Raw genomic sequence first — 14,056 nt, 5'->3', positions numbered from 1 at the left:
GGATGAACCCATTGTGGCACTGGCCTCTTCTTCAACCTTTCCCAACGAGGCCGAGGAAGCCCTGAGACCAGAAGAAAAGAGAGCAGAGTTGGCACTCCGTAGGGCGCACATTTCTGACGCCTGGGCCATTAGGGCAGCTACAGCGGCGTCCTTTTTTACACAGTCCTCCCTACGATGGGTCTTCCACTTGAGGGATATATTGCCAGCGTCAAATGTCAGAGCCCACCAGGACATAGCTAAAATTATTGCAGCAGCAGAATTCTCCGCCGACACCACATTTAATGCAATCAAATTCTCGTCTAGGGTCATAGCATCTCACGTATCAGCACAGAGACTGTTATGGCTCAGGCATTAGCAGGCGGATACCAAGCATAAATGCAAATTGGCATCAGCCCCAATATCAGGGGATAAATTATTTGGCAGTGTCTTGGAGCCCCTCCTTATAGAGAATAGAAACAAGAAAAAAGTGCTTCCCCCTCTTTTTCGGAGGTCTGAAAACAGAACGCCTCAGTCGTTTCGAAGGGGTTCCTTTCGGCCCTACTATCAAGGCCCATACATTCCCAGATCTCAGAGAACATCAGGCTACAGGCCCAGTTTTAGAAAGGATAGGTCTGAATCTTCCGATAGAGGTCAGTGGGGAGGCCAAAACAGAAGAAACCCCAGAGGCTGATTTTTTCGTCGCCCCAAGTGGGTCCTTGACAGCAGTTCCCATTGAAGGGCGGCTAAAATTGTTTGCTGATCAATGGGACAGCTCTACCTCTGATGCGTGGGTCAAGGACACTATTAGGTTTGGTTTGGCGCTAGAGTTTCAATCCTCCCCCCTGAACTTTTTCATTAGGAGCCCTAGATCCACGGACCCCATTAAGAGGGCGTTGATGCAGGAGGCTATCAATCATCTACATATTCGGGCCGTTAGAGAGGTCCCATCTGAACAGCAGGGTCAAGGCTGTTACTCTCTATTGTTTGTGGTCCCAAAGAGTTCGGGGGGGCTGGAGGGAAATTCTGGACCTCAAACGTCTGAACAGATCATTGGTTTATCGAAAATTCAAGATGACTACTCTCCAGTCCATTCTGCTCAGCATCAGAGAGAACGATGTCCTGACCTCTATAGATCTCCCAGAGGCTTATCAACATATACCAATTAACCTGCTCACTACAAATATCTTAGATTTTGCTATTATGATCAAATCTATTCGCTTACAATGTTATCTGAATGATATTTTAATTTTGTCATCTTCCAGACATCAAGCAAAATTGGATACTAAGGTTACTCTGGAGACCCTTCAGGGTCATGGATTTTCCATAAATCGGGATAAAAGCCATTTGATCCCCTCAACTAGGTTAGTTCATTTAGGGGCAGTGATAGATACCGTGGAGGGCAAGGTCCTTCTCTCTCAGGACAGGTTAAACAGTATCCAGTCTTTGGCCAGAGAGATCAGAGCCTTAAAGGGGGTTTCCCTGGCAGTGCTGTCTCAACTGTTAGGGAAACGGAGTTCTTGTATTTCTATTGTGCCTTGGGCTCGATTCCATTCTAGAGAGCTGCAATGGTTCCTGCTACCTTTCCAGCGATCTGGAAGAGCCATTTCCAACATCCGGATAAAGATACCGCACAATGTTCTCCGATCGCTCCGCTGGTGGTCGGAAAAAACGATAAACAAGGGGTGTCCTTTCAAGGAACCTTACAGGGCAATGATCACAACCGATGCCAGCCTGGTAGGATGGGGAGCTCACTTCCAATCCCACACTGCGCAGGGAATTTGGACTATTTCCGAACAATCACAAAGCATCAACCTGTTGGAACTGCGAGCAGTTCACCTGGCCTTATGCAGTTTTCTACCCCTTTTCCAATCATGCCACGTTCTGGTCTTGACAGATAATATCACAACCAAGGCCCATGTAAACAGACGGGGGTACCCATTCCAAACTTCTGATGCTGGAGATGGCCAAGTTGTTCAAGTGGGCCGAGGCCAATCTGTTTTCGCTCAAGACAGAACACATAGCAGGGGCCTTAAACACACAAGCAGACTGGCTCAGCAGGGCCACAATAGATCAGGCAGAGTGGCGCCTACACCCGTCTGTCTTCCAGGAAGCAGTGCGGAGGTTTGGGCAACCAGTGATCGATCTACTTGCCTCTCTTCTCAATGCCCAATTGCCCCGGTATATTTCAAGGTACCCGACTCAGGGGGCGGAGGCTGTCAACGCTCTGTGATGTCAGTGGCCTCCCGGAATTTTATATGCGTTTCCTCCATTCCCGGTAATACTCAGGTTGATTCAGAAGGAAGGAGGAGGAATGAGCAGAATTGATATTGGTCGCCCCTTACTGGCCCAGGCGAACGTGGTTCGCAGATTTACAGGACCTGTCGAGAGAACAACCTTGGAAAATTCCACCGTCAAAGGTTTCCCTCTCCCAAGGGCCGATACTTCACCCCAACCCACGATGGCTCAGTCTAGCCATATGGAGGTTGAGCAGAGCCGTTTAAGGGCCCAACAGGTTTCAGAGGATGCTATTGCCACCATTCAAGCATCCAGATGGTCCTCAACAAATCGTATATACGAGGCCATGTGGGTCCGCTTTCTGTCGCTGGTGCCAGGGGTCTAAGATCGACCCAACTGCCCCATCAATAGGACAATTATTGGACTTTTTACAGGAGGGGTTGACCAAGGGCCTATCTCCAAATACTTTACGCAGACAGGTGGCGGCTTTAGCCTCGGTGATAGCCTGGGGTGACCTCCATTCCATAGTGCACCATCCACATGTCCGCAGCTTTCTTAAGGGTGCTGCAAACTTACGACCTCCTGTAGTTCACTGCTATCCCACCTGGGATCTCAACAAGGTGTTAACCGCACTTACAACTGGCCCGTTCGAGCCTTTAAGAACCGCTAGTCTTAAATTTCTGCCTTATAAGGTGGCCTTCCTAATTGCAATCACATCAGCAAGGAGGATTTCTGAATTGGCAGCATTGTCAATGAGAAAGGACCTGTGCGTGTTTCATGTGGACAGAGTGATTCTCCGATTGGATCCATCGTTCACTCCTAAAGTAAATTCAGCCTTCCACAGAGCGCAGGAGTTGGTGCTTCCAATTTTTTGTCCGGAACCATCTCATAGACTGGAGCATCAGTGGCATTGACTTGACGTTTGAAGGGCCTTAAGCATCTATCTAGACCTCACGGCGGCATTTCGAAAATCTGAGGCTCTATTCCTATCCTTCAACCCATCCACTTTAGGACAAAAGGTGTCGTCGACGACCATCGGTAGATGGTTGAGAGCCACCATAGCTAAAAGTTACGAATGCCAGTCCATCTCAGTTCCTAAGGGCATTACAGCCCACTCAACAAGGAGTGAGGCAACCTCAGCAGCATGGGCCATACGGGCTTCCATAGACGAAATTTGCAGAGCGGCAACTTGGGCTTCACCCTCTCTCTTTGTCAGAAATTATAAAATTGATGTCTATGCCTCAGCGGATGCTTCAATTGGTAGAAGAGTCCTGCAGAGGGTCCACAGAGTTTAGGAGTGGATTTCGATCCAGACCGAGTCCCTCCCTAAGGACAGGCCAAGCTTTGGTATGTCCCACTTCTGGATGCTCTGAACAGCTCATGGGAGAAAGCGCGTTGGTACTTACCTGATACGCCTGTTCTCTGTGAGCTGTGAAGAGCATCCAGCTCCACCCATTTCTTTCCGTCTGGGCGGTTCCGTTCCAGTCAGGGATCTAGATTAGATGATGAGTTCCGCACTTTGGCACTCAGTCTTCGCAAAACGGGGGGACGCTGGGGAGGTGTCCCGTGGAGGAAGAGGAGCATCCCGGAGTTTTAAGCCCAGCCTTTCCAGAAGAGACTGAAGCACCTCCCACTTCTGGATGCTCTTCACAGCTCACAGAAAACAGGCTTATCAGGTAAGTACCAACGCCCTTTTTCTACCGTTGTGATGCCCAGATTGTATTGGACACTAGTTGAAAGGGGAGGAGTCTTGCAAGATCAAAAGCAAATGACAATATTTCTTTCATCATCTGGTCACTGTGTTGCCCTTAATTACTACAATTAAGTATTCATTGATCTCCATTCCAAAGTTACAATGAAAGTGACTTAGGATCATTTTTCAACACAATAGTTTTAGCATGCCCATGGTCACTTGCTTAAAATTTGGGACGGCTGACAACTGATTCATATTTATGACAGCTGAAGTGTCCTCGGCTCATGTGATTTGGCAACCCCCTCACAACCATAGTCAGTGAGGAAGCCAGACTGACTTCACAACCATGTTCCTACCTTCACAACTGCAGTGATTCACTTAACAACTCTGGCAAAAAGGTTGTAAAATGGGCCAGAACTCATTTAACAACTATCTCCCTTAGCAACAGAAATTGTGGACTCAATTGTGGTTTTAAGTTGAGGACTACCTGTACTTAATGTGATAGGTCAGTTTCTGAAGAAATTTTGACATTTCTAAATCCCCTTTTTAAAAAGTAATTCTATTAATAAACAGCACCAGAAAAATAAACAACGCAAATATCACAATTCCAATGTAAGGAGAACATTTAAAAGTGGACTGTGTAGAAAAACTACATACATAATTTATAGCAATCTTTCCCAAGGTCAGTAAAATGAGGAGCCAGATTGTTGAGGGCAATATGCTCACATTTGTAAATCACTCAGAATGCTCTATACCCCTGTGGGGTGATATATAAGTCTAAGTGTTAATAGATTTGATCTATCTATCAAATTTCTACACCAGCCAGTTCACATAAGTCACTGGGCAGTTTACAATTTTGCTGGAGTTGAATGTTATAGAAGTCATTTGTTATCTTTTACATCCTGTGGTAGATGATGAGTCCTTTAAAAAGGTGTACAGTTGGCATATTTTGGGATTGAAGTTGATACTGTACTAACTGTAGTTAGAACACCAGACCTTTTCCCCGATATTTTATAAAACATTACTTTGTAATTAATATTTTGTAAGTAGGAAGTGAACTCTGAACTCCTTTTTCAAAAAAATAAATAAATAGCTTAGTTACATCAGTGAGTGTTGTAATGACGAGGCAGTCGAGGTGTTTGATCATGATCAAATGAATCATGAGGAACTTTATTGGAGTCTAGCCTTGCATTTATACACATTTTTAGTAATCCTCTAACATTGGTTAACTTTGGTTATTGCTTAACTTTCATTACTGTTTAGCATAGTAATTAACACAATTAATTATCTCTAGTTAAAGTCTAACGTATGTTTACTTCCTCTCTCTAATCCTCCTTTACATTAATGACTTTGTCTGCCTGAGTTGTATTTGCTTGGAAACATTCTTTATCTGAGGTTTGCCATCAGATTGGAACATTCCTGCAATTACAACTCTACAAGTGAGAAAACAGTTATTGGTATAAAATAGAATAAAATAGAATATATTGTTGTAGAAACCTTTTTGTCAAGGTATTTAAGGTTTGTACGTGAAATAATTGGAATACGGAATAACAGAGTTGGAAGGGAGCTTATACCATTTCAGACAAGTGGTTATCCGGTCTCTTTTTGAAAGCCCTCCAGTGATGGAACATCTACTACTTCTTTTTAATGATTAATAAAGAAAAATGTCATATTTCTGACCTCAAACATATTAATCAGTAATTTTTCATTTGATATAATCCATCATAATCCATAGTGGGTTTTTTTCTCAGAAGCCTCTAGGTAACATCCAAAGCAGTTTACTCATTTCTTTTTGACATTAGTTATGCAGATTTTTTTTTTTTTCAAAACTGCAAAGGGAAAACGCTGTCATAGTGCTCCACTCGGGGTGGTTAAGTATTGCTTATTAAATGAATATCTTCTCTTGTCTAAGGAAAGTGAATTTGCAATGTAGCAGTAATCCTTTTAAAAAAAGGAAGTTTACTAATATGTCATCTCAACCTGTTCTAATGTCTGTGATTGATTCCTACTTGTGCACTAATTTCTCAATGAGCTATCATTTCGTTGTAACTGTTTTAGTTTCCAGTTTCCATTCTCTCTCTTTTTTCCACTCTGAGAACATAATGAAGACATTGAGACATTTTTGTTTCAGTAAAGATGATGTGGAGAAATGCAAACAAAAGGATTTACTAGAGCAAATGATGGCGGAAATGATTGGAGAATTTCCAGATCTTCACCGAACAATTGTTTCAGAAAGAGATATTTATTTGACTTACATGCTGAAGCAAGCTGCAAAAAGGACAGAACTACCTCGTGCTTCTGAAGGTATGCTGAAGTGCATGAGCCCAAAATTTACATTATACAGGGGTAGCAGCTCTTCTGCTGTGTTGTTTCTCAGGAGGACTAACCCATCTGCATTTGACATCTAACGGTTGAGTCAGCTTAAGCTAAGAGGTTAAATTATGGAGGGCATTGAAAGCTTCCTTAGCTAGCAATTTTGATCTTTGTCAAGATTGTCAGAGTTGATTAAATCAAAATGTAATTTAAGTTTACATTCTTGATCTTAGTCAAAAAGGCCAAGAAGCAATAAACTTAAATTTAAATTTGGAATCATTATGTGATTATTCACATATTTAATAACTTATCATTTTAAGAATCATAATTGGACTGTCAGATCTGAAGCAACTCTAAGAGCATCCCCATGTCTATATGTAATCTGAGAACCTCAAAGCTGCATCTCTTTTCATGGATGTGTCAATTAATGGTTTTGCGCATTGTGCTAAACTATGATTTTCAAACCATATATTGCTAAGTCATGAACCATTGTTTGCATTGGTTAGATTAATACATTGCACTAAGTACAAATAATCAACAGACATTCTAGTTTAAGTCTAGTGAATCATCCCAATTATTGTCTTCATCTCAAGTTTGAGTTTAATGTTTTATATATTTAGCTTCGACCCTTGGTTGAACAAACAGTGACTTCCGATTTAGGACAGTAAATTAACTCAGTGATCCAAAAATTTGCTACCCGGTTACCGCTTACTTCTTCAAGCAAGATCATAGTCAGATGCATTTATGGGTGAAAACCATATTCCTCCATATCTTCTTTCCCCTCTTTTTTCCCTTCTTCTATTTTGGAATGCTTGTCTATCATAGATGGAGGAAAAGAATAGAAGCTGAATGCTACAGCTTGTGTTTTGCAGGCAGGTGACCTGTCCTTCAAAACTGGTATCGGGGAGACTTGTTTTCATTCTCTGTAAACAAAGGAGCCTTTCCTGAGGCTCAACTACAACTCCCAAGATCCTTTGCTGTTGGCCCTGTTGACTTGTGCGAAATAATGCATCCGTATGAATCTCTAAAACAGTAGTGTAAGTCAGTGGCCCCCAACCTTTTTTGTGCCACGGACCGGTACCGGCATCACAAAATGATCCGCGGCCCGGTACTGGTATCAGCACGCATGGCAAGGCGAGCCGAGTGACCGCCAGCCAGCCGTCCCCCGCTTCTCCCCGCCACCTTCAACTCCTCCTTTGAACCTTTGTCGATGGGCTTCGGGACGGCTTCGGGATGGTCGCTCGGCTCGCCTTGCCTTGGGTGCTGAAAGAATCTCGCACCTTAGTTTTGTTCGAAGCCGCCCCCTCCTTTGATGAAACTAAGGCGTGAAGATTCCTTCAGGACCCAAACACCGCTTTCCAACCGGAAAAGCTCACCGGAAGCACTTTCTCATCAAAACAAGATGGCGGCGCCCAGCAAACCGGCGGCCAAGTAGAAAATGTTCCACGGACCGGTACCAGTCTGCGGCCCAGTGGTTGGGTACCCCTGGTGTAAGTGATTTAACATTGGTATTGCCAATTATTGTTTCTTTTGCTTTCCACCCTAGCTGAACCTAGACGATGCGTCCCTTCTGTTGTAGTTGGGGTAGTCGGCATGGGTCATGTACCAGGGATTGAAAAGAACTGGAACACCGATTTGAATATCCAGGAAATAATGAGGTAATTCTCTCTCGGGTGGGTTTTGTTATTTTTTTTTAATAAGTTACAATGGCTGCGGTTACCTTGAGGCAAGGATAAAAATAAAAAAGGAAATGAATAGACATAGGTGCAAATTACAGTACTACAGATGCAGTTATCACACTATCGTGCTAAAATGGCTTTGGTTAGAATAGGAAATATATCCAAACCCAGTATATTTGTTACACTGCCTATTAAGCAATTTTCTAGATGAAACAAATGGTGAAAACAGCAGTAGGAATGGGGTCTTGAAACAGAAGGACTCCCTCCTGACAAAAACCTGTGTGACCTGTAGATACTGAGATGTAAATATAGGTTCAAGCAGCCCTTAACTTATAAACATTCATCTAGTGGCTGTTCAAAGTTGCAAAAGCATTGAAAAAAGTGAGCTATGAACATTTTTCGCGCTTATGACTGTTGGAGCATCCCTGTGGCCACATGATCAAAATTCAGGCGTTTAACAACTGCCATGGATTTATGTTGGTGGCAGTGTCATGTGATCGCCTTCTGCAAACTTCTGACAAGAAATGTCAAGGAAAGCCAGATTTATTTTAAAAGCCATGTTACTAACTTCACTGCAGTGATTTATTTTAACAACCGTGGCAAGGAAGGTCATAAAATGAAGCAAAATTCACTTAACAACTGTCTTGCTTGGCAACGAAAATGTTAGGTCCAGTTGTGATTTTTTTCATTGAATTGTAGTGGAACCCATGGAAATCTAACTTGGGGCCCAACTGATGTTGACTGGGCTATACATAATAACAACCAAATCAGAAGCCAATTCAATCATTTAGTAAGCAGTTAAGCGGGGTCCCAGAATTCCTGAGAAGGATTCTCTGAATTTGCCAGAAGGGTCCATGCTTGTAGATTTGCAGATCTATTTATTTATTAATCGGGTCCATATAGCTGCCCGTCTCACGAAAAGTGACTCTGGCTGGCATACAAGAGTCCAGGGGTCCCCAAACGTGGCAACTTTAAGCTTTGCTGGCTGAGGAATTTGGGGAGTTGAAGTCAACAAGTCTTAAAGTGGCCAAGTTTGGAGACCTCTGCAATAGTCGGTAAAAATAATACATATATAAAAACATACTTTTAAAAATAGAAAAATCAGCATTAAAAACTAAACACAAACCCTAAGCAGAGAGAGAGAGAGAGAGAGAGAGAGAGAGAGGAAAAGAAAGAAAGAAAGAAAGAAAGAAAGAAAGAAAGAAAGAAAGAAAGAAAGAAAGAAAGAAAGAAAGAAAGAAAGAAAGAAAGAAAGAAAGAAAGAAAGAAAGAAAGAAAGAAAGAAACCTGATGGCATAACTGACTCTTTATGGACTTCCGTAACACTACAAAGATGGAGCCTGACAGTTGGGTGGAGGTAATGTTCAATAAGGTGAATCATGGCACAGCAGACAAAGCTTACCTCCTGGGACCTGCCATATGTTGATCCCTGGCAGATGTTCTCTGTAGCATCCTCTCTCTGCCAGATCTAATGGGCCAGGCTGATCTAACTGAGGAGACGCAGTCCCTCAAATGCCCCAGCCGTATGGCGTGCAGGGATTTAAAGGTGAAAACCAACACCTTGAAACTGGGAGCCAGTTGTAGAGCAGAGGTGTAATATGACCCTCCTAAGAGCACACATAAGCACCACTGCGCTCTGCACCAGCTGAAACGTCAGAATACTTTTGATGACCTATGTCAATCTTGGCACTGTTATCACTAAGGAGAGAAGCAACCTAGAACTAAGGAGACATTTCCCTGATAGTTAGGACAATTAATCAGTGGAACAGCTTGTCTCCAGAAGTTGTGAATTGTCCCACACTGGAGGTTTTTAAGAAGAGATCGGACAAGCATTTATCTGAAGTGGTGTAGGGTTTCCTGCCTAAGTAGGAAAATAGAGCTTCACTAGCAGCAGTAGCTCTTCCGTCCCAAGGATCAGCCCAGTGCTTTCCACTGCTCTCCTCTCCTCTGCCTTTTGCGGAGCTGTGCGTCAGGCACTTGACCTCATCATCATCATCTTCATCAACTACCTCCAAACCTGGGGGCTGTTGATTCTACACACTCCGCCTGTCTCGATCTCTGACAGCTGTATTCCCTCTTCCCCCTCAGACTCTCAAGTTGGTCCTGACTCCACACAGCCTCCTCATCTGATTTGGCTGCTGGAGGGGCCGGCTGCCAACAGGCCACAACAAAATATTATGATTTAATCTTGAGTTAAGTCCTGGGAGTCCCTGGCCATGGTCTGTGGCCACAAAAGGTATTTAAAGGGAGTCCGCGGTGAAGAAAAGGTTGAGAACCACCAACACAGAGGATTCAATATACGAAAGCCTATGAAATTAATGGAAGCTATGATACTATTTGATGCAAATAACAATCGGTCCTTTTTCTGATAACCTATTTGGATAGTAACTTTGTTTTCTCCCTGTCTCTTTGTTTTAGTGTGCCTCCTCCATCCACGTCCAGTAAAATCCTAAAGTTTGTTATAAAGGCTACAATATTTGGACTGGTGGGCTACGGCTGCTATCGGATGGGACACAGGACAGTTCGGTTTATCCTTTCTGTGCCCATTGCACAGAAGTATCTTCAGAAACTGATAGGCGTAAAATCTCAGCATTGATTTGGGAGACTCTGCATCTGGTTGGGACAAAATGGATTGCACAAAGAAACTGGAAAACAAGGCAAGAAAGTTTTTGTCCTAAAGTCTGTTGTGATGCCAGGTTACCAGATAAGCATTGGATTGGCATTAAGTGCTACACCAGCTCCCATCTATACAATTAAGTGTTTCCTATCAATCTAATGAAATGTGTGGCATAAACGTATATGCCAATATAAGGTACCTAGAATATGTACACATATATTATATTAATATGTGTATGTAGCATATTTATAATGATGAAATAATATAATAAAAGCCCAGTATGATCCACTGGTAACTTCCAACAAGCACCCTAAAAATGAATGAAACTTTTGCAAAGAACCCATGCAGTTCTTCTCATCACTGTAGCTTGCACAGGAGAAATGCTGAGTTTGATGCGACTCTTGATTTTCTGTCAAAAGAGCAGAAAAACAATTATGTGGATTGCGTTCTAATTAGAAAGCACAGTGGCCCATGCGATGTGTGCGTTTTCGTTATCAGTAATATTGAGTTACACTTCCCAGAGCCCAGCAATTAAATCTTTAGAAGGATCCCTTCTTACTGGAAATCTTTTATACATAGTGGCTTTTTTAAAGGACAAAAAAACCAAAAACAAAACCTGAATAAACTTTTGGTATATCACAAAATATGCTGGCTATTGTTGATAAAATTGTTACCTTTTGAAAGCCTTACTTACTTTAAAAGTTGCCTTTAGCATTACTAAGCAGACGTGATTCAGCCAAAATTAAGCACTTTAAAATTCCAATTCCCGTTCAGGAGTGCAGAAACTTGGTTGGATCATGATTTTGCTTTTAGGCCTCTATAACGATCTTTTTTTTCCTTTTTCCTTAAATGAAAAGTTTAGCTGTAGCCTATCTGTTCCCTCATCCCTTTATTTCAGTTTTTTTTTGTTAGAAAACCTATGTTTATAGGACTCTCAGTTCCTGTTGGTGTGAATATCAGTGTTTCAAAATTACTGAGAAAATTATACATTTATACTGTAGACTTTTTCATTCCTTTCATTCCTCCTTTTTGGGAAAAAAATCTGGAACAGCTCTTTATGTAGAATTTATCCTTCATTTCTTGAATACCGTGCGAGCTATTATCACAATTCCATGTGAATGTAATAAAATACCGATTAAAAGACTAAATGGAATGTTATTTTAACAAATATTAGTGTTTTTAAATTGTCTGGATTTTGCTAACATTACATTATGGGTACTTTTCAACTAATTGAACTTTTTAACATCACATTTAAAAAAAAACTATCATGTATATTTAAATACCATTAGAATTAGGATTGTGTATTTCCGTCCTCTCTACAGATCATAATGATCATAACATTTAGCCCACTGAAAACATATTGTTAGGATTACATCTTGTGTGAATTTGGGGGGAAAAAAAACAAAACCCCAAACCTTTAGTTTCTTCTCTCCTCACCTTTTGGGAAGATGGATAAAAGTGCACAATTAGTGATTGAAATTACAAGTGGATCTCATTTAGTGATTGTCTTGCTTAGTGATAATTACGATGGTGATGCAAAAAGTCCATACTCTTGCATTTATGACGGTAAAGTAAAGAAGAGCTGACGTAAGAACATAAGCACAGTTGTGGTTTCATTTAGCAACTTGCTTTCCTTAACAACCAAGTTGTTGGTCCCAATTGTGGTCACTAAACAAGGACTACCTGTAACAACTGTGTTCTGACTGCATATTTAACACAGCAAACATGAGAATCAAAACCTTCAACTGAGGGCTGTTGGAAACCTGCTTTTTTGAAAGGTTCCTAAGCTCCTGTCTGTTTTCTTAGCATAATCTGGAACAGAGAGGAGTGCTTAAGTCCCATTGAAAAACTTGGATTTAAGTACGATTGGCTATAAGGGCCAGGTCTTTGCTTAATGCTTGCCTGGGAGGCAATGGCCTTCGTTTTCTTACTGCTGATCTTGCAGTAGACAAATGTCATCATAGGTCAGACCCAAAAAATTGTCTTGGGACTTCAAGGCATTTTTTTTTTAATTCAATAGGAATATTGGTATACCAACCAAAGTCCAATGGGCTGTATTCCCCAGCCGCAAGGGGAACAAATACCGCTAACTGAAGTTTAATTTGTTTTTTTTATATAAATGACACTGTGCACTGCTATTATACTGGCAGAAACAACAACCTGATCTTGCTACTGAATTGCATTAGAATCAATTTGTTTGGGGATTGTGCCAATCACTTGTAATCGATCGTGAGATTTCCACTCCCAACATTCCCAACCAACAAGGTTGAAGAAGATGGATCCATACTATAGGATCTGAATTCAAGAATCAAAGTAATTGTACAATTGTGGGGAGGACGGGGGAGAGAGAAACAGCCTTAACAATACATAGTCCCCCTCATAATAAATCTGTCAGAACAGGCATAGAGTCTGATTGATGAAATGATGGGGGATTTTTTTTTAAGATACAAATCAACATGCGTGCAAAGATTGTGTCACTATTCTTCATACTGCTTTTTTTTATCATGGCTAGAAAAGAATTACACTTAAAGGTATCATGTACAAGCAGTGTTTAATAAACTACAGGGATTATATTAATTCTTACAGTTTCCTTTAACTTTTAACACTTAAGTCGAATCAAATGTTTACAAGGAAATTCTGTGAAAATTATTCTACCTTTTGAGGAATTAGAAAGCTGAAGGGAGGAACTATAGAGTATTACCATTTACACCTTAGTTCATTGAACAGGTTATATAATATTTTCAATTTTCAAGCACAGTTCTCTACTTACTGGAAAATAACTCCCATTAAGTTTAGTGGGAATTAATTCACAATAAACATGGATGGGATTTTTATTCTGTGTTTTCCTCATCTGGTAAATTAAATGTTTACTTGGAAGTATTTGTAATTGGATAATTATTACATAAGATTTTAAAAAAAATACATGGCAAACACAAGCCTTAACTTGAATGGATTCATGCTTAACGATGAACTTGAGGCACGTTGTGCTGTATGTATTTCCACTTGCCAAAAATAAATAAAAATTACCTGTATGCAGGTATCTCATCTTTACCAATAAATTGTGTTTTATTTAAAAAAAAATGTATTGGCTATTTGTTGATGTATATCCCAGAATTCTACAGCATGTATGAATAGATATCATGGGTAGTAGTCTTTATCCTGAATTCCTCATTCATCGCTAGCTGTTTCAGTATTGTTAGATATATCCCATATATCCAGCATAAAAGGAAACTTATAGAAATGTTGGTTGTGTACATTGTAAAATAATGGTAAAAAACTGTGTAACAAAATAAGGGAGTGTGGAAATAACTGTTATATAAAACCAATACATTTTTCCAGTTTTTCACTGAATGAGAGAGTGATACCATAAGTCATTACAAGTCAAGGTTGTTCAGCTTTTGCGTTGCAGCACTTAAAAGTCCCTTTGGACAGATTTGCTGTTACATAAGAAGTTTTGGAAGCAATATATTTTCTGTGTGTCTGCATGGTATCACATTCCCCCCTAAAACCACCTTTTAGAGTTGGCTTTAATGATTTTGG

At 41.0% G+C, this 14,056-nt stretch overlaps 1 protein-coding gene across 1 annotated transcript in view; it reads left to right on the top strand.

The window, feature by feature from the left end:
• TRABD (TraB domain containing) overlaps positions 1 to 13,575 on the top strand; it is a 39,238-nt gene extending 25,663 nt beyond the window's left edge. Inside the window, exons 8-10 of the mRNA XM_026714100.2 lie at positions 6,039 to 6,211; positions 7,767 to 7,878; positions 10,318 to 13,575. Of these exons, the coding sequence (XP_026569885.1) occupies positions 6,039 to 6,211; positions 7,767 to 7,878; positions 10,318 to 10,495 (463 nt within the window). The 3' untranslated portion in view covers positions 10,496 to 13,575. The remainder of the gene's footprint in view (positions 1 to 6,038; positions 6,212 to 7,766; positions 7,879 to 10,317) is intronic.
• Positions 13,576 to 14,056: the final 481 nt, after the last annotated feature.

This window comes from Pseudonaja textilis, chromosome 5 (assembly GCF_049901715.1).
Source record: "Pseudonaja textilis isolate UNSWEBS1 chromosome 5, rPseTex1.2, whole genome shotgun sequence".
Classification (NCBI taxonomy): Eukaryota; Metazoa; Chordata; class Lepidosauria; order Squamata; family Elapidae; genus Pseudonaja; species Pseudonaja textilis.
This window is presented reverse-complemented; position numbering and strand designations above follow the sequence as displayed.